Raw genomic sequence first — 26,879 nt, forward strand, 5'->3', positions numbered from 1 at the left:
TGTACTACTTTTTGAGATTAGTAGAGTATGTGTGGTGGGAAGCTGCCACCACACACTGGAAACCACTAAAAACATAAACAACTCCAGATGAGTTTTGCAGTTTTTTGCAAATAATTCAAAATTCCCACCGAAACTCGTGAACTTTTTACCCCGCCGAGTTCATCAGTTTCGCCACTATGTGATGGATAAGGATTTGTTTAACATGAAATATAGCCAATTCTTAATAAATTCGCGTTTTTAAACTCAATACTAATTTCACGACCTTGACTTGATAATTATTCGCAAACGAATAAATTATTAAATCCGCTAATTCTCATCATATTTTTGATTAGTATAAGGATTTCTCACACAGTGAAAAAAATATAAATGAATGATGCGGATATATTCAGGTACTTGCTTACCACCAGCAAATTCTCATATTGTAATGTAATTCTCATGTGGTAATGATGAGACAGGAACGATTTTCTTCTTAACTATGGGCGTGGGCGAGTTAGTTTTCGTGTTCTTTTAATAAAACTACCTACACATAGTCGCAACTTTTCTGCAAAAAATTGCCTCCTCCGGCAGGAAACTCGATCCAATCATCACTCATTTTTTTAAACGATAAATAAATCAAGATTCGATGGAATGAGATTGAATCGTGAAATATGTGCCTAATTTTTACGTGGAGGTTTCATTTATCAGCAGCAGCAATTAGTGGATTCATCTCATCCTTAGGTGAGCATGACTTGTGCAAATTGTTCGTACTTTGATTTGGATTTCGATGGAATCTTGTCAGTCGCGGATGTGTGATGAATCGAACACGAAAGTGCATGCAAATTATTTAACCATGTAATAATGAGATGGGGATAAACGCAACTAATTTTAATTTCGTCTTATCTCACGACGATGATGAACTGGCATGTGCGACATGATTATTCATAATTACTAGTGTTGTTTGCTGCACTTGATTGCACATTTCATTGCCAGAGTGAAGAGAAGATCAGTCCGATCAGAAAAAAAATGTATAGGAGGCTGAAAATGAAGCGATGATGAATTGTCAAGGTCTTCTCAATTATTTTAAAGAGAGGCAAATAACAATTTGAGAACAAGTAATCATCACGTAAGTTGGCAAAGTAAGTGAAAATTGATGTATTAGTTTTCTGATAATTGTGTATTGATGATTTTGTCTTATTTTGGTATGATTGGTTTCATATTTATAAAATAACATGGCTTGTTGAGCAGACCAAAATTACATACATAAATAAATCGAGTAAGTCAAATTTGACATATTAAAAGTAGTTCACAACACTATTTGTGAAATGTAATTAAGAACTTGATCACTTAAAATGACATATGTAAGAAATTAAAACCTGCAAACTATGCAATTATCTATTCATATTTGCAAGACTTTGTAAAAACAGTTTCGTACAGATGTGCAAACTTTAAATTAACCCTAATATTTAGCAAACCTGGTATACATACGTACATAAAGTTCGTTTTTTTATTTTCATGAGTAGAGTATTGTATCACATAAAGTTTAGATATTTAATTATAATTAATTATATGTAAATGCAATAGATTACCAAAAAATGTATGTTATTCCAAACTTGAACCTTCTCCACCTTGCAATTCGTCTCCATAATATATTACAAAAACCACATCTATATATTCTTGTTTTATTTATAGACAATAAGAACAATGTGATGTATTACATGGCAAAAAAGGACAATAAATGGCGATGTAACATAATCAGCACAAACAAAATAATTTGTAAACAAACTTTGGTGTAAAATCATGTATGACATAACACAAGTACATGTAACCAACAAAGCTACTCTGAAGAATGAATGACACATCGACAACTCAACCCTAGGTTTAATCATACAACAGATACATTGCCGACCTTCAATACCCAGCACCAACTTCTCTGCACAAAAGCCATGCCAAAAATTTATCCACCTACTTATTTCGAGTACGAATTTAATGTTATCAAATAAAAGTAAAACTTGGCTGTGTTTTACTATTATTTTGCGGTGTGGCGTGGTCATGATCATGTCGACTTGATAATAAATATGACCACATACGTGTGTACATACACAAATGACCACATTTATTGCATTTCATGAAATTAGCACATTTCCATTAACATTTTGAGGAATCCCGTCTAAGAAACTCACAATTGATGTCTCCCAGCGCATGCTTTCTGATTTAGACGAAATTAGTGCCAATCGATCACAAATTTAATTAATATGAAATTTAGAAGCGACACTTTCTGTCAAAGCTCAAATTTGGCAGAGATGTTTGCATCCAAACACGAAAAAATTCGCGCATATTTCGACAAGTTTTTCACTTTCAAAATTTACTACGCGTCTTCTCCTCTTCGAATGTAAATATCTCAGCCAAACCTGAGCATTGACAGATAGTATCTTTTGCAAATTTCGTATAAATTAAATTTATGATCGGTTGATACTAATTTGGTCAAAATCGAAGAGCATACGCTGGGAGACCTCTATTTTCAGTCAGATTTGTGTAGATCATTCTCATCTGCGAATTAAAGTGAGACGTGTCATTTTGTTCTGTCCGACTGTGCCCCCCGTCTCCCCACTCGGATACTAGAACCTGTCCTTGGAAAGACCTTACGTCTAGTAGGTATTTTATCAAATAAAATTTCACAAGAGAAGCAAGCTCTAAAGATTTTACACTTTCCAAACTTTGTACAAAATGTATAATGGTAATTAAATTTTATGAAATGTAAAAAACCATAATAAAAATTGTTTGTCTCTTTTAGTGCCATTTTCACACTACATTATTTTATTGTCTATTTCACATATCTACCATCCCATTTACACTTTTACTCTTCACTCAAATTATTACTCAAGAAGAAGAGGAGCCGATGGGAATGAGAGCTAATCTGAATTTTTCTCACACTCGCAATCTACCCAAGAATTAGCAATCCAATCTCAAAATATTGAGATAGATTTGGAGTGGATGATCACGATTTAAATTCGATTCGTTGGGAAATCAGTTTCAATTTCTAAATACTAGTTTGCATACGCTGATAAGATTTCCACAATTTCTTGCTTATCCATACAACAATTAGTGGTAAATAAATATGTTGTGCAAAATAATCTTTACTTGATGCACAATACGCATGAAAAATACGGTAGGCATGTAAATCCCAAGATGAAATGAAATGACACTACTTTTTTACGGAGATGCGGATGACTGATCTGAATCTGATCGGTTGAGGGTCAAGATTCTTCAATTTGTATGGGACAAAAATAACGCAAATTGAAGCAAGATATGGGACGAGGAATAATTTAATATTTACAAGGAAAGAAGGGAATACGTAAGCATTTGATAGTAAAAAGTCATAAACTGTCCCCCTTTTTATGTCAAAAGTACTCAAAGTCAGTAAACTAAATCAGGTACCTTTTTCAAGAAATGAAAACAGTCAAGCTGGTTACTCAACAGGATCTCTGCCCATTAAAACTGGAGTGTCATTGTCTCTCTTGACTTGACACCTGCCATTGTCTCGTCCCTCATTTAACCATTTGCAAAAAAAAACTCGTAAAAATAAGCAAGTAAATGTTCAGGTTCACAAAATTTTAGAAGAAAAAAAACAAGAACTATGCAAATCTCGTAAGAATTTCTACCTCTTTACTTAACATTACTTTATGTTGACGACGAGAACCTTAAAATACTAAAATTACGCTACAGGAACTTACAATTTACTACCTGGTAATTTTTTAGCACGCCGCTAATATTTACTCTAAACTGATAATATCATTGTTCTTGTTCCTTTTTTGACCAAATGTATATTACGATATTGACTCATTACGCGGATATGTGCATATGTATGACATATTTTTGCACATTTTTTGCACACATTTTTTAAATAGCGACAGGTATTTACTTACATACATATCAAGTCCTCCATGGGAAAAATGTCTGGCTGCATTGTGTTAAGACGTATTTACGATACGGATATGATGAATGAAGAAGGTGAAGAGTACAATAATAGCCAGTTACTTAAGTTATAGTTAGTTAGTTATAGTTCAGGTAAGTTCTTTCGCATTGTTGGAGATTGTTTGTGCCGTAATTTCCTAGTCGTCATCTCAATATCGCATGAAAAGCTGCAACGACCACGACCAAGTCTCCCTTTCCGTCCATTCCATTATTGTTGCATATTATCATCCCAGTGGCGACAGAGATCATTTCATTCTTGCTCTGCGGCTCGACAACTTGGTTTCACTAGTTTGGTGTCAGTCTCCGTGCTGGTCCATCGACACGATTTGGGGGACCATTAACTTTTTTTTACTCACATTAAAGAATTAATTAAGGAACGTTTTTGTGAAAATATATTTCGTGATTTCCAAGAAATTTGGAAATTTGGAAGTCATATTTACAAGAAGATTTTTCGACATGGAATTCAAAATGGCGACAGTTGGGGTAAGTAAACGTCATCCACATAGAGACATCAAGACACATCTGGAAATTTTACTTGCAATTATTAATATTTTGAATTTTCCAATAGTGTCTTTAAATCTTGACAATTTGATAATTTATATATCATAATTTGCTGAATTGCGAAACTGGGTCATTTTTCTACAATTTCGATTTTTAACGCATGAAAAACATACCACTTGTACGAGCCGTATTCACAAATATGGAATTGAATTGATTCTTCGTGACGGGATGAATTGCATAATATTTAATTCTTCCAAAAAACAGCATGAAAATTATAATGCCAAAAGTTAAACTTGACATTCACTCTTTCTGCAGTTACTTGCATACCACAACAGAGTACCATACAAAATAGTAAATCAATGGTACCACCAAGTCGAGCCAATTCTGTCAATTTTTAGAGATTTCAGTCGTAAAAAAGTGTGGCTAATTTCACATTCGACAGCCATAGGGCACTTACTTTACTTACTTAATATTGCCATAAATGTGTAGTATCTGCTAAGATCCAAACACTATCAATTATTATTACATTACTAATCTTTCCATATAAAGATTCCTTATACGATTTCATGAAACTATGTACATAAAAATCATGCATGAAATGAAATAATATGGACGATTTTCCAATTTCGTGTCATTTTATTTTGATTACACACAAAAACTGAGCTACATTACTTACATTCCAAATTACTAAATAAATGTCTCAGAGCGAGTTATATAAATATGTAATTCAAGAGGTGCATGAGTTGCATAATAATTATTTTAATGCTTGTGTTTGTGTTACATACATTTGTATTTTATCAAGTTTTAACCGTAAAAACTCGACAGACCAAGACTAACAATATGCATGCGCAGGTGACTCACAATAGCAACAATCTTACAAGATACACAATTACAGAATTATGTGTGCACATTCTTGTAGCCAAAGTTATCCCAGGATTATGAATGTGTATCATTATTTGTTTATTATATTGTGGCAGGTGGCATAATACGATTCTGCGAATGTACATATATGTCTATCTTGATATGATAAAGTGTTAGTGGCTAAAAATATGTATTTACTTTTCCTTTTCATATGTATGAATATACGTAACGCGGAATTAATTAAGCAACATACCTAAAGACAGAGTTAATTAATCCAATTTATAAATATAAGTAGACCCTCATTCCATAATTAGATTGAGTTATATAATTAAAATTAAGTAAGTCTTAATTTATCGAGTGCTAAACTAAGCTAAACTAGATTCCATTTCCGGATAGTAATTTGTTTATTTAGTGTGTGAAAAACATGCAAGAAAAAAATCATGTCAACTATTCGTACATAGTTTTATGCAAATTTCGTAAATTGTGCTATTTTTGTTGTTATTATACTATTTTCAACGCTAAGAAGGAAACGTAATCTATCACCTATACTCAAATTTTAGAATTCTAGAAATTTTTAAAATAACTTCAAACTTATTCATTTTGAGTTATTATAGAAGTTAAAAAGTAAATATGTAACACAAACTTTGCATAATTGTTTTAAAATGTTTCGATTAGTAGGCATATGCATACATACAAATATCATATATCATACTTATCTTAACTATAAGCTATTAGACTTATAGAAATCCTCTCAGATATACCTGCTTGACTCATATGAATATTTAAAATTTCTCAGATTTTCAAACCGACGTTTAATCTGAACATTTTTCAAAACATTTCGATTTAAATGCTGTGCAAAATTAGCACATTCAAACTTCAACGAACTTCAGTTAGTACAAATTGTCCAAGTAAATAATACTATCCAGAAATTCTTCCGCAGATCAAACCTCACAAATAATTATATTTTTTACCATGAAATCCTTCATTGTTCAATCTCATTAAGAAATTTCACACTTTTTCTCCCTTTAACAAACATTGATTCGATAAGCCAAACCACACGAGATAACTTAATCCAAGAATTCCTTTCGTTCCGTCTCAAATTGCAAATGAGAAAGGTTTTACCGGATTTTAACTCATTTACCAAAATGTTATGTAAGAAAGATGTGGTTGATTTTTTTTTGTACACCAAAACTGATTCCATTGTTTAATCTTTTCATTGTCTGGAGCGTTTTTTACATATTTTTTTCTTTCTTGGGAAGTACATACAAATCACCTGCTAAATAATTTTGATTTGGTTTCATGCCTTGGTTTGCATAGGAAGGTTTACTCTTCTTAATTTGCTGCGTGACCTTTAACAAAATAATTTCCACGAAAAATCCAACCGAGATTTGAGTCATCTTGAAATGGAAAAATTTAAAAGAAGGTCTCTTGTCAAGTTTGTGGAAAAAAGTCACACCGCAAATTCACGGCTAATTTACCTCCATTTACATGTAAAGGATAAGATAATACAGATTTTATTTCCTCTCCATCCATCCATCCACCATGGTTTATCTACGCAAGCAGCTTCAAGTGCAAGTAGTGCAATTAACTAATTGTCTTCTTGTGAGAGAGAAACGTCGTCGTTGTGAATGTGAATTGAGATTTAGAGGTGAGGTAATAGTAATAATAATGCCAAAGTACTGCGGAGTTGGGAGTCATTTTCATGCCATTATTTAGCAAATTGTATTATTTTTTGCGTAAAAGAACGAAGTACTTGGTTGTTTTCTTGGCTATAGTGTAGCTATTTTTATTTTATTTTATTTTATTTTAACACCACTCATCTAAACCAACAGAAAATTGAAATCTCTTCTTTGAATGAATAGACTTTACTTCGCAGTGTTCAAGGTTTTATATGCACGTCTCAAGTACGAGGCATGATTTATATATTTTATTTCATTCTTTTCTCAAGAATAAGAGAGAGATAATGCACAATTATATACACAAGTTTTGATAGTGAGTGTGTAAGTAAGTAATGTATGCAGGTGGTGCATGGTTGGCTGGTAAGGGTGGAAATGAATGAATTGAGTTAATTAAACTGCACTACCGGCTAATTGTGAGCTGAACCGTGGCTCTCTTAATGGGATGGGAAATCGAAGGTGATTCATAATTAAATTAGGGATGATGATGGTAATAACTGCTAAAAATTGTGAATTATTTTTTTGGGGAAGTGGAAATGCAAGTTCAAGGAAGGAAAATTATTAACAAGAAATAGAATCTTCCATTATATTGTATAATTTATGTAGCATGGAAAATTGTGATTATTTAGCCTTTTTTATTACTTACTACGTATTTGTAAATATAAAGTACGCTTTGATAATAGATATGCTAGAAGAAAAGGTAAATCTTTCTTAAAATCTCTCGCCCGTTCTTTAAACAAAGGTCGTCTTATTTCTATACTAATTTATGTAACTAATAAGTCATGTAATGCTATTATTAATTATTTTACGGAAAAATATATAAAAAACGATAGGAAGAATGAACCAATTAAAATTAAAGTTTAAAATCCGCTAGTATTACTACTACATTTCAACGGATGGTGGTGGAGGCAACATTTTTACTTCATGGAAACATTCATCGTATGCTTCTTGGTAATTTGCATGGGGTCTGATAAGCACGACAAGGGTGGACCTCTTGACGCCCATGGCAGTCCCGATATCACGCCCAGTTGGGACGTAGACATACGGGATAGCCTTATCTTCACACACTGCGGGTAAATGACAGATGATTTCGATGGGGGATGCACTTCCGGCAAAGACGGCGAGTCTGATCAAGGAATAAATAGATATTAATTACTTTTCTTTAAATACATAAATTGTCAGTTTGTTTATAACTGACTTACCCAGTTTCACCCTTTCGAATCCTACTCTGCACAAGCTTCAGTCCACTCCGAACATGGTATTTTTCCTTGTTAGCTGGAAGAAATGCAAGGTTAATTAATTGTTAACTAGGATTTTTTGGGAACATTTAACAACCAGTAATTGTACGTGAAGAAAAGTTAATTACTTTAGAAAATTGCTTCATGTGTTTAAATCTGAACTTTGTTACATGTAAATATGTATGCATTGCTCTCAAGTGTTTATTTCACACAAATATTAGGAAATTTAGAAAATTCGTGATATTACCAATTTAAAATGAGCATAATTTCAATTATAATTAACAATAATATTAAATTTTACACTTCAAATCTTATAAAACTCACCTTTCTTAATAAGTTTGAAGAGTTTCTTTGATAATTTTTTTGAAGCCATTGGTTTCGCAATGATTGATGCCCTCGCCACCTTGGTTTCATAGGGAAGGTCTTCTCTCGCCTCAACTTCCGTGTCACCCATCTTGTCTTTAAGTTAGATAACTCGTCGATAAGGAAAAGTAACGATAAGCACTAGAATTAATATAATTCAGAGCAGAGTGAGTAAAGTGAACAGTGCACGCGTGGAGATGATCCGGCTTGATACTCTACCCGCTGGCTCGGGGCAAGTGCAGATTGCTTACCATGCAAAATAATTGCAATCTCACAATTTGCGAAGATGAGAATTTAATTTGCAACAAACATTTTATTTATTATCAGATTGCATAGGAATGCAATTAAATTACGAGTGAGTATTTCAAATTAGACGTGTTATATTATTGTGATGATAACATTATTGAGAATTCAGGAACTTGGTGAAAGTCGTGAAAGATGATAATGATATGAGATGAGATAATTAATTAAGAAAATAATTAGTTAAAAGTAATTGAAGTTAGTTCATTAAAGTTAGAAAATAAAGCAGAATTTTAATCGTGTTTCAGTAATTCCAGGTTCTTTACTCTTTTCATGCAGAAATACCACTTTTTACCCACCACAACATTACCGATATTCAAAATTTTACGTTACGGAACTGAAATTATTCAATCCTTAGCTTCTACGCAATTTGTATTTTACTCTCTCCACAAAAAATTCCAAAACATGATTTTCCCCACAAAAAAATCATCTTCTTCATAGCCGTGTCATGATTTCTTCCTTGTCACTCCGCATTGTCACCCGCTTTTGTCATCACATTTTACTTACCAACCACCACATCCAGACTTCCTTCCTCCGGGGAATGCAGAGTTAAGGAACGGAAATGACACTTCCGACCCGACAAGAAAAGTTATCATACATATGGACGAAATTTTACGTAATTCTGCTAAAAACGCAAAATATGTTGTAAACGCATGATGTGACTTAATTAATATTTTGCGCGTAAAATCCCCATACCTTTCGCATAATTATCTTTTATTAGTCGGCCATGAAATTATTTTAATATTCGAAACGTTACGTTCTTGATGTTATTACGTGTCCCAATCTAGCCCTGGGTTTCGACTTGGCTTGGTTTTTGTAGGCAGGGGACAGGCGGAAACAAGTGCCTGCCAGGGATTTGTTGAGTCCCTTGACTCGGCTACATTTAGTGTCAACCCAATTGCACCATTTTTCTTCCAGAGAAGAACAAGTAGGAGAACATTTGCATTTTTATCGTGGTTTAGACTTGCATAGATTTCCAGAAGAAGGTTGACTTTTTTTTCGGAGGATTTATACCACGAGCAAAGTTCTTTGGGAGGAGAGAGAGAAAGTGAGAGAAAGTGGAGGAGAAATTTATGAATTTGTGCAAAAATCTGCATAGTCTTTCACAATTTGCAATTATTGTAATGTGACCCTAAATATTCTTCCATGTATGTAATTGACCTATTTGCAATTTTGTAAATGAAACTGGATCGTTTAATTTTGCAAACTTTTTAAATCTGGACTGAACTGCTAAAAATACTCAATCGTTAAAAAAAATTCACAAAAAATTACAACTCTTTAAATGAAACATGCTTTTACTATTCGCATGAATTTTGCAAAAAGAATAAACTCGGCTTCTTTACGACTCGAGCACGATTAAGGCTGTCTCGTAACTTTTGTTGGCAAGTAACATTCATTCATAATGTGGAGATAATAGGACTGGACGTAACTCTATTTTGTCTGTGTCTTCTCACTACAAGTACATCCCTGCATTTCGCATTGTTGGCCTGCAAAAAATAAAAATAAAACGTAGAGTCTGAGGACGAGGAATAAAATAAAAAACGGGTAAAACCGAGGATGGAGAATGAAGGGAATTGGGATTGGGACTTGTTCTCGAGAGGGGGAAAAGAACAAGAAAGGAACATGTCTCACTTTATTTCAGTTTAGTTTGGTTTATGCTTCTCCTAAATCTTGGAACTCGTCCGGGTTTCAAATCCATATCAGAGGATGAAAGCGTATTTTTCGTCGTGGTGTTGGTGCCAACATGCGAAATGAGGGACGCAGATTCGGAAGAATCATGCATGAATGTGTGGAAATTTAAAAGTGTATAACTTCAGAAGAATATATTTTGAAAAAAAATATTTTTAATATTTGTTAAAATGCGACACAGTCAGACGAGAAAGATTTAAATGGTTATGATATCGAATTTATGATTGAATTATCAACTCAATCTTGTCTAATTAAAATTTTATAAATTTCCTACCAAATAATATGTTTGGCGTTAGAACATATCAAAAACAAAATCTTATTTTCATCCATATGTATTTATCAAAATTTACGGTAATCAAATTCAACTCACCTATTTAACTTTCAAAAGAACCATCAAAATATTTCTAAATCAACTTTCTACTAATTTATGAAAAGTGTCTCTAGTAAAAAAATGTAAAATCCGACAGAACACACTAAAAAATATCTAGCTGCCCAATTTCCACTGCAACATTTACTTACGGAACGGATAAAGAAAATTAAACATAAATTTAGCACGTTAATAATTATTTTCAACTGATTTTACTCCACGCAGGTTATCTGCCTCACCTGTGCCCTCGCAATCAGCACAGTTGACGCCACCTCACAACGAGCCCTCAATTCTCTCCAGTCCTCCTCCCCCTCAAAAGGAAAACCTGCCCTCACCCCCCTCCAAGAAGCCGAGAATCCCAAACATGCCAAAATTATGAAGCAAATCAACAAAGTCAATGAAGACGGGAGCTACACTTTCGGATACGGTGAGAAAATAATGCACATTTATTAAACCAATTTAAATTAAGATACAAAATTCACTTCATTTAATATCTTTTTTTGAATGCGTAATATGACGCAGTAATTTTTAAAAAATAACGAAATCAAAATCAATGGTGACATAACTTTAACGCCGATTTGTAAATTTTGAGAAATTGTGGTTTTTTTTATCGAAATATAACTCAGATTGTATTTCGAAGTTTTTGAGATGTGTCTGAGGAGCCCCATAATAATAATATAATGAAACAATACATATTTAAATTAAAAAAAAACTATACTGATTTCCCTCTTATCTTATATTTTTACAGAAGCGGACGACGGATCTTTCAGGTTAGTCGTGCAACATCATCATCATCATCATAACTAAAATTATCCCTGTAAATTAAGACCCACTTAATTACTGAGTTATTAAATTACGACGAGCATTACACAATGTCTCGGTTTGTCATCCCATTACTTAACTAGCGTCTAAAGTGAAACGTACGTAGCTCCTTCCCTGCGTTACGCAATAACGTCTCAGGTAACCAGAGACAGTCGGTCTTTGAGAAGAAACTAATAATAAACTTGTGGCCGAGATGAAGCCGACGATGAAGGAGAGAGAGAGAGAGAGAGAGAGAGCAGATAACTTAATTAAATATCTCTTCCACTCGACTACTTCCTCAATTCGGATACTTTTGAGCGAAGTTTCTCACAAAATACACTTTATTCAGTCTCCACCAGTGCTAATAAGTATATCCAGCACTACCTGAAAAGTGCTTGGTTGGTGGATGATGATTCTCTGATGATAAGTCCTCATCCCGTGTGTAAGATAAGCTACCAGAGAGAGGAGAGAAAGTTGGTGGAGAGTGGCCCTGTTTGGATTGGACACTCATCCAGCATACTAAAGAAAGATGCGGAGCTCAGCCTCATAATTCTTTATTGGAGATTGGGATGGAATCCAGTCACTGCTGGACGAGGCTGACTTTCTCTTCTTACTTTGGATATTTGGACAAGGTCCACGCACAGGGTGGCGTTTCTTATAAGGTGGGAGAAATGCAGGGGAGAGAAATATAAGGAAATGTACAGATAGGGATTCATTTCGCACGTGGTATGCATTTCACATGTGGAATCAATTTAGCACGTGGTGGAGGTGTAAAAAATGAAAATTTCGTGAAAGTCAGTTTCATCAATTTTATGAATTATATCCTGTCACATCGCTGAATCTCCAATTTTCAGTTTGGTAATCTGCAACGCCGAATAATTTTTTGTTGAATAATTAACATTTTTAAACAAAAACTGAGATGTAAAAAACTTTATGTCGTAGTGCGTCTAAATTAAGAATGATAACCCATTCTTATCCATTTTGTTTATTTCCCCTCAATCTCGTCCTTGCCGAACACTATTACGTCCACTTATTGCTTTTCTCCTAGCTTACTTACATCACATTGCAAAAATGAAGATGAATCTTCCTAATTCTTCTTTAGACTCGGAGTCATACTGTTATTAATCACTACGAACGAAGCAAAGGATCCCCTGAATCCGAAATTGAATGAAATCTTGGACTTTTTTAATCGAATTTTGAGACACACCAAACCAATACAAGAAAAATAATAAGTTTTTATCATCTCTCTCACTCAATCGCTATTCAATTATTTCCGCTTTCTCCTCTCCCCAATAAAACCGATATCATTTTCATTTCTGGAAACTAATTGAACGTAATTCATCCCGAAAGAGGAGAAGAAAAGCCTTCATTAATTTTTCCCTTGGCCATTGTCCACCACTTTGAACGATAACATTTCCCTCGCCTCTAAGTCAGCAGATAAGTCGAGATTTTCAGTAATTTTAGAAAAATAAATGTCCCCTACCCCGAAAGTCGACACCTCATATCCCACTCTTAAAATAAGTAGGCAAGATAACTCCTTATCTTCACCTATACGTATACCGAGAGATGGGCCCGATAATCAATAAAATAAAATAAAAGGAATTGCTTTCTCCTCCAACACAACTGGGCTGGACTTTCCTCTGTGTCTGATATTTTGGACTGATTCCAATTTATTTTGTCTTCGCCACTTTCACCCAGTGAAAGTCTACCTCGTCCTTAATACATTATAATAATGGGACTTTCTCTCTCCCTCTCTCTGCTTGGCAGGGGGATCTGATCTCTTACATTTTCTGCAGTGGATGGTTTTGGCTTCATTTTACCAATTCGACCAGGGACAGAGAAAGTACTAGAAAGCAAATGCGGATCTGATAATCTGCAATATTTCCTACCAGGGCAAAGGTGAAGAACAACTACATCCTCGCCTGATACTTAAGGAAATTGGTCCCGTTTTTATACTTTTATACCAAATGAAAAGGTTTCAAGGTGGCCAGCCAGGGGAAAAAATATCAGACACCATCCATCTTCCGGGGAGACATGTTTACTTGATTTTTATTCAATTTTGTGGTCAAATGGGAACATAAACTACGTTTTGGCAAAACTGGGACATGTTTTCCTTCCTACCCTTTTTTTCAAGGATAGACACCGACAACATAAAGTTTAACGAGGGCGTAATAATAATCTCGTGAATAATTGATAACCTTCTTCTTGATGTTGAAATGATGACGGGGATTCGTCTACTGGGATGAATTTGTGGCATGATTTTAATTTTATGGCATGATTTTTTTCTCCTTCAACAGAGTCGAGACTCGATCAAAAGACGGAGTGGTGAAGGGAAAGTACGGCTATGTGGATGCCAACGGAGAATTGAAAGTTATGGAATACACGGCCGGAGAAAAGACGGATCGTCACGAGGACGAACCTCAAGTAGATGACGAAGCACCACGACAGGTCACACAGCCGCGATACGTTACTCGACAAAGTAAAGCCGCCCCGACAATTGTGCTCCCATCCGCGCTGCAATCCCGGATCGATCAGGCTTCCTCGGCGCAAACGACGTCGGACAAGGTGACCTCGCCACAGGAAGATGATGACGAGCAGGGGGACAAGAGTGAACAGGAAGATGATGAACCTGAGGGACAGAAGGATGTCAATAATGGGCAGTATTTTAGAGCAGTGACGCAAGGACCGCAGCCATCTGGGGCACCACCGAGTTTGGCAGGGACTCCGGGACCGAGATATGTTCCGTCGCATCAATTAGGAGGAGGTCAAGGTCAAGGGGGCCCACAGCAATTTAGCTATGCGCCACAGCAGCAACCGGGATTTTCGACGTTGCCGAAGCAGTATGCCGGACAGGGTCAGGGGTCACCACCACCGCAGTATCAGGGTAATTTATGAAGAGATGTTCAATCGTTATTTTTAAAAATTTAGAAGATAAAATTTCTGTAAACTTGTTGATACTTAACGCCGAAATAAGTTTTGACGTATAAAATTGATAGATTAATGATAATTACAGATATTTGAATTAGAAATATTGGCATATGTAAAACATTTCAGAGGATCTAATTCGTCCAAAATTTTCAAAATTCAGAACTATTTTAAAAAGCTTACATCGTTTTGTTCAAATTTTTTCTTACGGTAATATTAGAATGTTTGAAATTTTGAAATAAATACAATTTTACAAAATATGCTGACAGGATTCCCCCCAGGATACGGACCCCAGACTTACGTACCTCAACAAGGTCAAGGAGAATCTCCCCTCTCGGGACAATCTCTCCCATCTCTTTACGCAGGACAATTTGAGGACGACGACCGTTACCCGTACCCTCAGCAAGGCCAAGGTCATCCCAGTCTTCAAGGAGGAGGTGGTCGTTTTCCACCCGGATATTCCACCAGGCCTCAACAAGGCCGAGGAGATGGTTCCCCACCAAATGTGCAAATTCAGTTTAGAGGATCACCACCGGAAGATGATGAGAGACAAGGACAACAGCAATACTTCCCACAACAAGGACAAGCCCAATTTGCGCCACAACAAGAACAGGGACGTCAATATGTCGGATTTCCTCCGAGCAGACAACAGTCGTATGAGGGTGGCCGACAACTAGGTAAAGAATTTTCAAAAATTGACGTGTAAAAATTATGACAAAAGGTGAAATTTATTCCGAAAATGTCGACTGTATTTAAAAAATTTCAAAAGTTAATTTTATTAGATTTCCGACATTAAAAAAAAACTAATTCACAAAATTTCCACAATTTCGCAGGAGGTTCACCCTCTGACCGATACGTCCCAAACGTGGACCTCGACGGCTTCTCTGAAGACGCCGACGAAGACGGATTTGTCGACGACCATCCCAACTCCCTCTCCTCCAACAGCAAGGGAGGAGCCACCGCAGCCCAAGAGAAACAAGGCGTCGCCGTTAAAGCTGTTGGCGACGGGCGAGGTCAAACCCCTGCAGGCACGTATCGACCCCAGATCCTCGGACCACAAGGAATCCTTCAAGGTGGACAAGTAAATAACCGAGAACAACAATTCCAACAGCAACAACCAGGCCGTTCCCCATTTGGAGGTCAACAACAAGGTCAACTTCCTCCTCAACTAACGGACGATCAAATCCAACAACTTTTCGCCCAACAACAAGGTCCATACCCAGGTCAACAGCAACAATACCTTGGAGGCGGAGGAGGAGGTCAATTTCCCGGTGCATTCCCAGGAGGTCAATTCCAAGGTCAACAACAACCAGGTTTTCCTCAACAAGCATTCTTGAGACCAGGTCAGTCACCTCAGTCGCGGCCATCTCTCCAATCCCAACAAGGAGGCGGTTCCTTCCAACAAAACCCACTCCTCCAAGGTCAATACGTCCTCACGTCGCAACAAGGCGGTGATTCTGACGACTTTTCGGCCGGATTCCCACCTCAATTTCTTCCCCAAGGAGGAGGTCAACCAGGTCAAGGACTCCCACCACAATACTTCCAACAGCAACAACCACAATCTCAACAACGCCCCTTAACTAACCAAGCAGATCAATTTCAAGGTCAAGGTTTCCCCTCTTCTCAAGGTTCGCAAGGTCTCCCTCCACAATTCCAAGGGCAAGGATTCTCCTCTCAAGGCGGACTTCCACCCCAGTTCCAGGGCCAAAGTGGTCAAGCCGGAGGTCAAAATCAGGGCATTCAATCTTCCGGATTCCCATTCGATTTCAATCCCAGTTTCGGAAACCAGGGAGGATTCCAATCTCTCCCGCAAGGATTTCAACAGGGAAGTTTCGCCCCACCAGGATTCCAACAGGGTCCACCACCACAAGGTTTCGCAAGCCAATTCCAACAAGGAGGTCCAACCAGTGGGGATGGATTCTCTCCGCAAGGAGGAAGTCAAGGTCTCTCTCAGCAACAATTAGCCGCAATTTTGCAAGCTCAACAACAACAAGGCCTTGGAGGTCCGCAACAAGGAGGTCCTCAAGGATTCTCACCTCCACAAATTCAAGGCTTTGTTCCGGGCAGATTCCCCACACAGGGACAATATTTAGGCGGCGGTGGCGGTGGTGGTGCTGGGTTAGGCGGTGCCACAAGTGGTGGACCTACTTCCGGTCTCCAACAAAGTCCATCCTCCTCCGGACAAAGTGTCCAACTCGGTGGTGGAGTAGCGAGACCAGTCCAACCAGCTTCGTCTTCATCGTCATCGTCACCTTCGACTGGACTTTTTGGTGGCGAGGAGAGAAAACTTTCTTCCTCGACGAGCAGTAAGGGGGAAGCAAAGTCTAATTAGAGGTGTGCAAAATATTAATCTTTAGTTAATTAATAGGATAATTAATTAATTAAGAGACACATAATTAATTATTAGTTAAGTGTGTACTTCATAAATATCTTTACTCCATTTATTACCCAATATTTCCAGTCTAGCTTGAAAACTGTTCAGAATTTCTCTCCTCTCTTTTTTTGTAATGCAATATTTTGTACGATAGTTGTTGAGTTGATTTACAGTTTTAATTAAGAAGATGAATTGATCAATTGGGAATAATTGATCCCATTTCGGATAAGCGTGTGATGCTGTTAATCGACACTTATCTTATTTCTGCCTCTTTCTCCGTGTTTCCCTCCTCCATTCTCCCCAGACAATAATAACGGAGAGAGAGAGAGCGAGAGTGAAAGTAGGAGAAAGGATGCGCTAAATGTGAGGCAATAAAATAAAACAAAATAAAAACGGTACTAATAAAAATACGAGAATGAAATACTTTTGATTTTTGTGCATCGTTCCCATTCACAAATCATGGAGAGAAAAATAGTCACGATTTTTGCGAGATATTAATCATAATGTTAAATGAGGGAGTAAACTAATAAAAATGATTTATATTTAGAATGCAGTACATAAGTGTTGGCTTACATAAAAAATAAGAATTTCAGGAATTTGAAAGATTACAAAAATGTGTAAAATACTAGTTTACTATTTTTAAGTAAAAAAATAATTGCATTTTGGCCAAATTCGCAAAATTGTCACAAATCACTCCGGTCACTAAAGATTGCATCATTTGTACCTTAGTTGCAAAATGTTGCTGCATCGAAATCAAGTCCACAATCATATTTTCATACTCATTTCAACTTGCGAATCTTGATACATATCTTTGCCAATCCCATTTGAGCCAGAATTTTGCAATTTTACAAAATACCCATTAATAAATCATGATACAGACCTGTACGACCACCAAAAATTCGTATTTTTATCGCTTTCCCCAACATAATTACATCCATCCATCCATCCATCCATCCCACAGAATTTTTTTTCTAATTTACATACACCGAACCACCAATTCCCCAGGGTGGCCTTCCTTGTTCATCTCATCTTGATGTCCTCGTTCTCGTTGTCTTAACACAGTTTTGATCTCGAAGCCGACCGACACAATAGAAAAGTGCACTTTTCGTACCCGTCTTTTTACTGACTTTGCCTCTTTTATTTTCTCGAGCAGAATATGATGGTGTGTGTTGTGGTCGTTGCCATTATCGTTATACTTTCACTTTTTCCTCCCCCTCTCTCTTTGACCTAAGCCATTACATTCTATATTTCCACGACTGCAGAGATCCACTCGAGATTTCTGCTCCTTCACGACGTGAAGATCCACCGAGACAAAGATACTCTTCCCTTTCAGATTCTGTTTCCACTTACTTGGAAATTATCGTTTTCCCCATTTATGGCATTTCCTGCCTCAACTCAGTCAGCAGATATGGTCGAAAAGTGGCTCGGATAAAAAAAAACATGGTGAAAGTCATCTTGGGTTTCACACTGTAGAGTATGACATACTTATTTCTTTAAGGAAAAATTGGTCAGGAAAATATTTTCGAAATTTCTAAAAGTAAAACTGGACAGGGAAGATTATAGTTAATTATTATTTCTGCTGAAATCGTCCCTTTTCACTTTGCTCAATTATCTCCAGTCTCCATTTTATACGAGCAGTTAACAACGAACCATCTGCCGGGGCTACTTAACCCACTTATCTGACATTATCTCAGACTGCCGTGCATTATTGCGAATGAACATTAAGGGAATCAAGGATGCAGATACAGAAAGTAAAGTTTTCTCTGCTCTGTAATTGTTCATGTCGTTGTTTTCTGCGTGAATTGGGACGGAAGAATAAGGGACAAAACTTGCACAATGATTCAGGGACACCATTCTTGCTGTCGTGTGATATTCAAAATCTTATTGAAAACCCTGCTAACTTCGGACCTCGTACATACATAACTTGCCGTTTTTTTTGCGGAATATCCCCGCACATCACATAACATTTGTCAAGTGGGACATAATCCTAACTCAAAAAGCAAGGGCATGCAGGAGAGAATCCTTTTCACTTTCACCACCCAAGTCTCAAATATACGTAGTTTACTACGTTGCCCTTCTGCTCCCTGCCGAAAACTTGAGCGAAGAATGACTAGGTCGTCCGAGTCGTAAAAAATAGTAAAGAAATAAGAAAAGAAGAGCAATAATATAAATGTCATAGTCAGTCAGGGCACAATGGAATGAAATACAAGTTGTGTAGCACATCTTCATCTTGTCGTTTTTTGGCCATATGTATGGGACGTAATGTGTTATAGGTTCATGTCAAGATACAATTTACCTGCGATTTACACGCTGAAATTAAAATGCTTTACGACCCAGAGCTGAGGGAGTCAATTGGCCATGTTCAGGTTTAAATACTGTAATAAAATACACTCTAAAGGATAAGGTGATAAAATTTTTATATGAAATGATAGAACAGGATTTTCTTTTTATATGAAAGATTTAAAAATTGTTGAATTTATTGGTTTTGCCATATATTTTTATAAGTATATATTTTCTTCACAAGCGTAAAAATAAGATAGGAAATACACCTATGTAGTTTCTTTTATTAGTAGTGTTATTTTTTTTAAATTTTAAATTTCACATTGTGAATGGATTCTGTATTAGTGTATATTTATTAAAATTCATTCGAAAAAAATTAATTTCCAATTGGGTCTGAAGTGTGCAATATTAGAAATTAGCAGGAGTTTGAAGCCAATAGCCAATTTAATCTATTTTTTATTGTCATAAGTTTATTAGATTTTACGTAGGTTATGTTTTTCGAAATGGTAAATAAATATTAAATATTATTAAATATATTAAATATTAAATAGCAAGCAATGTCCATCCTATGGGCATTGTTTCAAAATTAAAGCCGAGTCCACGATCATCAAACTTGTACCTCTAAATAAAATTGTACTCACATCATATCGAATTTCATGAAAAATTATTCCAGCCAAATCCTCTGCAACATAATATCCACAATCCGTCAAAAAAATGCTAAAAAATGTGTTCCCAAATTATTTAGAGAACACCAAACAGCAATTGATTATGACCTAATAACACGGAAATGGGTCTCAATATTTGACTTGCCAAAGTGCTTTCTCCCCCATCTCAAATTTGTATTTCATTTCCCTCCTAAACTGCGACTTGACACGACATTAATTCAATTTCTTGATATGCCCGTGCCCAAAAAAGATATTGTTATTATTGGTATGGACGAAGAGGGGAAAGTCAATTAATTTCAGAGGGTTGACATTAATTTTGACATTATGGCGATGATAATTGCCTCTGATTTTTCCGATTAGGATTCGCTCCGTTTGTTTTTATGGCTGATTCACATGCAATCAAATCCACTACCACAGGAGGAAGAAAAACTGTCTCTTTTTAGGAGAAAGGGCCAAAAAATTTAATCCATTCGAAAGAAAGAGCTTTCTCCGCCGCACTTACGCTCTGTGCATGCCTGACATTACATACAGAATATTATCCACCCAGCCAGCCAGCCAGTGCGGATGCGATGGAGGAATAGGTCAGCCAAAAAATAATCGGGAAAGAAAGGAGGAATAAGATGGAAGAAAAAGGGGCAAGGGAATTGCGTAATGTGAGGCTGCAGGATTTGAATAAATTGTAAAAGTATTTTTTTTTTGGAAAAAGTTATTTTGTTGGATTTTGTATTTTTTGGAAAAAGTTATTTTGTTGGATTTTGGAGTCTTGTAAAATATTGTGGAGAGTTAGTCATATTTTATTAGTAAATAGGTTTGATTGGGAATATTGTGGGGACAATGTTTCAATTAGTAGTTAATTTTTTGTACAAGGCTTCAATGTGTGGTTGAGTATTCATGGTAAAATATTACTCAATTATACTAATTTATTCGTTGCATTACTTATAAAAACTTACAGTGCAGTCAGAGTCAGGATGAAAAAACTTTATAATTTTAGCGAACCGATTTTAACTAATTTGTTGTTAAAATACGTATCTCCACAAGGCTTGGATGAGTTTAAAGATAAGATCGGTTCGGATGACCCATCGGGCTAAAAATTGAGAAATAATAATTGGTGGATTAGTTTTAATCAAGTTTTAATCCTATTTTTCTTTAAAACAATTTGTACAATGATATTAAAAATAATATGTAAAATATCTATGGATCCGCACACCTAAAATGGTTCCCTTCTCCTGAAAAACAGCGAAAATAGAAAAACTTTTCCAAGTCTGCCGACATTCTCGAAACTAAACTGATTCATAGCCCCCAACTCAACTCCTAACCAGAATTTGGGTACAAAAAATCCAAATTCCAAGACAAATTTCATCCCTCAAAAATTCAACTATTTTAACTCATCACCCAAACCGAACCCGGTCCAAGTTAGGAAAACAAAACTGTTCCCAAAAACTATTGCCAAATTCTCCAAATTGTGAAAGTTGTGATGTATGCGATCAAAGTTGCAAATTTCTCGCGAAACTTGGTACATTGTGCATGCATAAATCAAAGATATATTGAGTCGGCATGCTTCACCAGCTACAGGCCGGGACTGCATTAGTAGACAAACTATTATGAAACCAAGCAGTGTTCCACACATGAAATAAAATTTCCCATAATTCCACAAACTGCATGAAATGCAACCAAAGTAAATTAATTAAACTATAAAGAATTGCAAACATGAATTGCATATATAAGAATGTTTTGCATTTAAATTACTCATCTATAATGTCCCACACTGCAAGAAACTGCAAGAAATGCACTTATTACACGAATTAAAAAAAATGCATTCATAAAATTGCAGTATTTGCAAAATAACTTGTTTTTTTATAAAAACATATCACATTTAATTTATACACATTACATTTATATCCTACTTATTTTCTGCATTTTGCACAAAAAAATATGTAACATTCCCGAATTTATTAATTATATCAGTTGCACATATTTTATTCAGAACTAAACAAAAAGAAATTAACAATAAAATTTCAAACTAATCCGTAGTGCATTAATTTTTGGAATTTCATGCGTTTCAAGTTTCAGGTAACTATTAGAGCACTACATTCTTTCTAACGTCGAACGAAGCAAAGATTGGTTCTAAATTTGGACCAATTTAGGTGTTTCACTCCTCAAGTGGAGCGAATTTAAGATTAGTATTTATTCGAAAGATTCAATCTCAGGTTCGGATTTCTACTTATTCGAGACAAAGCGTCTTGTGCATGTAACCTTTTAGAGAAAGAAAAGAAAAGAAAGTGTCAGAGTTTGTGTGAAAAAGAGAAAAAAATCTCAATCCGAGCTAAAGTTATATAAGAAAGCTTACCGGAGACGGTTATGAGTTTGTGGGGATGGTTTAAGAAATATGAGACCCGTCAATAAATCAATTATTGATTGGTTTGGTAGAAAATCCTGTCTGGAAAGAAATTTTCTGGGTGTTGTATAATCGTTTGTCAGTTTTTTAAAGAGGATAAAACGTACAGATTTACGATAAGGCGATATGAGAATAGTGATTTAAATGACATGATAATCATCGGAAATGGTCAAATCTGACAATGAGCAATATCTGTAATAGTCAAATGTTATGGATCTGCATAATAATTGAATTATAATAAGTTATCATAATTATCCCATTTATTTATACCTCAGTCACGCCGTAATGAAATGTGATTACTTATAAAAGTATAGAAATACATGTGTCAATATATTTTGTTGTGTCTAAAATCCCCAACATTTTGTTAATTACAATTATGTGACCAGAAAATCTTGTGACATAAAATTATCATGCAAATATTAGTCATATTTGTAATTAAATAATAATTCGCCATTGTTTCAACCACGAGTTGGACCCACCTCACAAGTTTTGTTTTTGTATCTGACCAGATCAATCATTTTTCATCTGGCCAGATAACGTTGTCACTTTATGTGATTTTTGGAATCATGTGGCTGGATTGAGTGACTTTGATATCTTGGTCATGTGCAGATTTGAACAGTTTCCTCATATAAATATCCATAAAATGAGCGAATTATCTGTAATTGTGACAAAAGGGAAAGCTTAACCAATTCAAACAAATATCCAGTAAAAATGGATCACGCCAATTCCAGGTTTTTCATACATTTTAGCCCCAAAATTATATAATTTTGTTTTGAAGTTGTTAAAAACTTTTAATTTTTATGGAGAAGATGCCGACGGTCATTTTTCATTCTCGGAGTCTCAATTTTCCTTGGGGTGCTCGTCTCCAGCTCGGAATCAAAGTCTGTCTTGACGAAAGGAGATTGTAATTTATTGTATTTAGCGTGTCTCTCAAATTTCGAAATTCATATAACAATATTGATCGTCAGACGGGATCATTCATAACAAAGATGAAAATGGAATCGTCCTAAAAATTCCGCAAGGACTGCTCAAGTGGAACGTTTCAGAAAGTCGGGAAGGTCGAACTTACTATTCGTTTTATAAGATCCCATACGCAAGCCCACCTCTAGCTCGACTTCGCTTTGAAGTGGGTCAATTTCACAAATTTTAAAATTATTTGTGTAATTCAAAAAATTATTTAAATTGAACCAAAATTTGCCAAATTTAAAATAGTCCCCACAACCGCCAGCTGGCTGGGATGGAGTTCGTTTTGAAACTGATGTAGCCCCGGAATGCATCCAGAAGTCGAAATATTCTCCCATCGATGAGTCCAAAGGGGAGGAGGACTGTCTTTATGTGAACATTTATACGCCAAAGGCATGCCAAAAATTTTATGCTTTCACCAATTAAGGATTATAAATAGGTTAAAATTATGCGCATATTTAGCTTCCCGGATTAAACGTGGCTCCAGACGCACCATTATTGCCAACATTGTTTTACATCCATGGAGGAGGTATAAAAGAGCAAATAATGTTATTAACTGTATGATAATAATTAATTGTTTTAAAAAATTGGCAGGTTTCGCCGATGGGAATGGAAGTCGATATGGGGCCAAGTATTTTATGGATGAAGACGCTGTAATGGTCACTTTTCAATATCGGTAGGAAACAGTATAATTAAGATTAGTAAGTCATAAATGGGTGATTAATTAATTAATTAATTTAAAGGCTGGGCGCATTAGGATTTCTAAGCTCGGAAACGGACGAGATTAAGGGAAATTTGGGACTGAAAGATCAAGTTCAAGGGTTAAAGTGGGTTCGAGATAACATCGAATTTTTTGGAGGAGATCCTTCCAGAGTGATGATTTATGGTGGGTGGAACTCATATGTAAATTTATGAGGGCATGAAATAGTTTAGAAAATGCATTTTTAAATAGTTTAAATAAAATGCATTGCAAAATGGACCTTGTTAGTCTCGAGTCGTAAAATTAATGTTTTTAGATTTCTGAATTTTTGAAAATTATTTTTAGGAAACTCTGCTGGTGGTTCATCTGTAAACTTGCTACTAGCCTCTCCAATGGCTTCGGGTAATTAATTGTGTACATATTTAACTGAAATCCCTGTCCTAATTGCTTCACATTTTTCAGGCCTATTTCACCGCGCCTTAACCCAAAGTGGACCTCCCTTCGGCCCTCTCGTTCAAACTGGGGAGGCTCAACTAAAGTCCTTCGCCGCTATAGTTCAAGCCGCAGGCTGCAACGGAACATCAGAATGGTTGGACTGTCTTCGAAGCAAGAGCGCATCGGATCTCCAAATAATTCGAGGGACTGGTAATTTTGTTAACCATATAACTCGTAATTTTGGTATTTTGTTAAATTTTAATTTTTTTACAGATGTCATTTTCGCCGCGACTGTCGAAACTGGTCATAACGATACAGAAAATAACTTTCTCCCAGACACGATGACTAATTTGTTCAAGGCCGGAAGGGTGAACAAAGTACCTTGGATGATCGGTGTGACCAATTCGGAATGGATTGGGGCTACTGCCAGTGAGTACTTTATATGTTTTTTTAAATTATGTGTAAATAACTTAATTAAGATTAATTAAGAACTATTAAATTAAGTTGTTGATAATGAACAGTGATTTAGTTACCAAATTCAAAATTAGTTAAGAATTTAAATGATTCTGTTCTTCCTATTTCTAGTGAAAGCTGGGAAATTTCATAAATTTTTTGACAATTTTTCCCAGGAATTTACATTGTTAAGCTTCCAAACGCAATTCAATTCATGATTCTGTAAATAATTTCGTACATTTACATATTTGCCAGTTTTAAACAGAATTTATGGTCACTATTGTACCAGATTTAGTTATTTATTTATAAGAAAGCGCAGTACTTTTGAGCTCAAGAACCTTGAAAAATACTGAATTGCATAATTTCTCATGCCCCAGTGTACTTGAAGGATCTCGCCCTAATTGAAAATCTGAACAACAACTTTCACCCCGTCCTGCAACAACTCCTTATGAATCCTTACGCCACGTCACCCATCGCCACCAACATTTCCGACGCCGCCAGAAGCTTCTACTTTGGCCAGAGTTTAGTCGGCAATGAAACTTTGCTCGAGTTTACGAACATGGTATCTGATCGGGACATTGTTCATCCGTGTGTCAGCATGGCGAGATGGATGGCTGCCATGGACGAGAAAGTTTTCCTCTATTACATGAGCAAGAAACCACAAAAGAGCTATGCCGACGGTGCTCTAATTGGTTATCCTCCGGGAGATTATGGTAAAAAAAATTCTTAAATTATTTATTTCGAAGGGCATGAAATTGGTGAAAATTCTACAAAATTACCGGTGCATCTCATTTTGATGGAAATATCCAAGCTGTCAAAATAATTGCATTCAATTTCATACGTATGAAAAATCAATTGCATATAATCAGGCATCCGTTGGAAATTTAAAATCCATTCACAAAATGGAAGTGAAGCTTAATTTTGTCGCATGTAGTCTTCAAGGTGCAAAAATTTGTAAATTTGATTCAAGAAATTTGTTACTTAATGATTTCGAGAAACTAAGTGGCCAACTTTCCCTGAGATTTTTGCGCATTTCGATCATGCTGTTGAAATGAAATGCTATTGAAATTCGAAAAATTTATCCCATTTCTTTCATAATTTAATAGGAGCATCCCACGCGGACGAATTACAGTATCTTTTCAACTATTACGGTTATCCGGAGTATCCCGTTGAATCAGAGTACTTTTCCGTTTCACGAAGCATGACAAAATTTTGGGTCGAGTTTGCAGCTACGGGGTAAAAACAGATGAATATTTAAATTTAGTATGAAATTTTAGTCCAAGCTGTTTTTATGCAATTAATTAATCATGCAGGAGTAATCCAGCCCCTGGATGGGAACCAATTAGTAGAGAGGGATCACTCTTCTGGTATGAATTGAACGATGTACCAGCCCCCACAATGGCAGTGATGGAACGAATGCAGTTTTGGAGTCAATTCAGTGATGAAGATCTTTGCTATAATTGATTTGATGAGTAACAAAATAAATTTAACAGAGTTTTTCTGAAACTTTTGAATTGTAATAATTAAAAAAGTAAAAATAATTTTCAGAATATGTATGATGTTAATGGTACATTAAAGTTTATTGCTGGTGACAAAACCATGCGAATACTGATGAAACTGAATTGGAGGACTTTATTAATTTATTGACATTACCGTAGGACTTATGTTCACATTAATGGATTATTATGATAAAAAATAAAATACTGTAAAAAATCATGCATGTATTGATTTACCCCATAAGTGTTTTATTTCATATGTATAAATAGTTCATCATTATCTTGTTAGTACGTAAAACTCTTCGATTACTTGCTCGGTCAACTACTTATTTTGCAGCAAAGGACTAATGGACACTTTAATACTTAATCCGACTTTATCACAACTTATTAATCGATCATACATAATCTTTCAAAGACACGTGAATAATTTATTTTTTCCATATTCT

At 35.7% G+C, this 26,879-nt stretch overlaps 3 protein-coding genes across 3 annotated transcripts; 2 read left to right on the forward strand and 1 right to left on the reverse strand.

The window, feature by feature from the left end:
• Positions 1-4,118: 4,118 nt before the first annotated feature.
• On the forward strand, positions 4,119-17,469 carry LOC110852969 (glutenin, high molecular weight subunit DX5). Its single transcript, XM_022101158.2, has 6 exons — positions 4,119-4,434; positions 11,172-11,373; positions 11,695-11,716; positions 14,045-14,631; positions 14,942-15,349; positions 15,506-17,469. The coding sequence occupies exons 1-6, from the start codon at positions 4,408-4,410 to the stop codon at positions 17,002-17,004; spliced, it is 2,745 nt and encodes a 914-aa protein (XP_021956850.1). The 5' UTR covers positions 4,119-4,407; the 3' UTR covers positions 17,005-17,469.
• Positions 7,587-8,814, reverse strand: LOC110852970 (H/ACA ribonucleoprotein complex subunit 2-like protein). The gene is made up of 3 exons (XM_022101159.2): positions 8,552-8,814; positions 8,192-8,264; positions 7,587-8,115 (listed from the first exon to the last, which is right to left on the reverse strand). The coding sequence occupies exons 1-3, from the start codon at positions 8,679-8,681 to the stop codon at positions 7,872-7,874; spliced, it is 447 nt and encodes a 148-aa protein (XP_021956851.1). The 5' UTR covers positions 8,682-8,814; the 3' UTR covers positions 7,587-7,871.
• Positions 17,470-22,861: 5,392 nt separating the features above from the next.
• Positions 22,862-26,655, forward strand: LOC110853028 (esterase E4). Its single transcript, XM_035854466.1, has 14 exons — positions 22,862-23,117; positions 23,196-23,290; positions 23,355-23,512; positions 23,599-23,742; positions 23,812-23,878; positions 23,944-24,025; positions 24,093-24,235; positions 24,395-24,451; positions 24,512-24,694; positions 24,758-24,913; positions 25,315-25,650; positions 26,044-26,173; positions 26,251-26,409; positions 26,486-26,655. Exons 1-13 carry the CDS (start codon positions 23,098-23,100, stop codon positions 26,399-26,401), a joined length of 1,722 nt encoding a protein of 573 aa, XP_035710359.1. The 5' UTR covers positions 22,862-23,097; the 3' UTR covers positions 26,402-26,409; positions 26,486-26,655.
• The last annotated feature ends 224 nt before the right edge of the window (positions 26,656-26,879 follow it).

The sequence above is a fragment of the Folsomia candida genome, unplaced genomic scaffold, assembly GCF_002217175.1.
Source record: "Folsomia candida strain VU population unplaced genomic scaffold, ASM221717v1 Fcan01_Sc008, whole genome shotgun sequence".
NCBI lineage: Eukaryota > Metazoa > Arthropoda > Collembola > Entomobryomorpha > Isotomidae > Folsomia > Folsomia candida.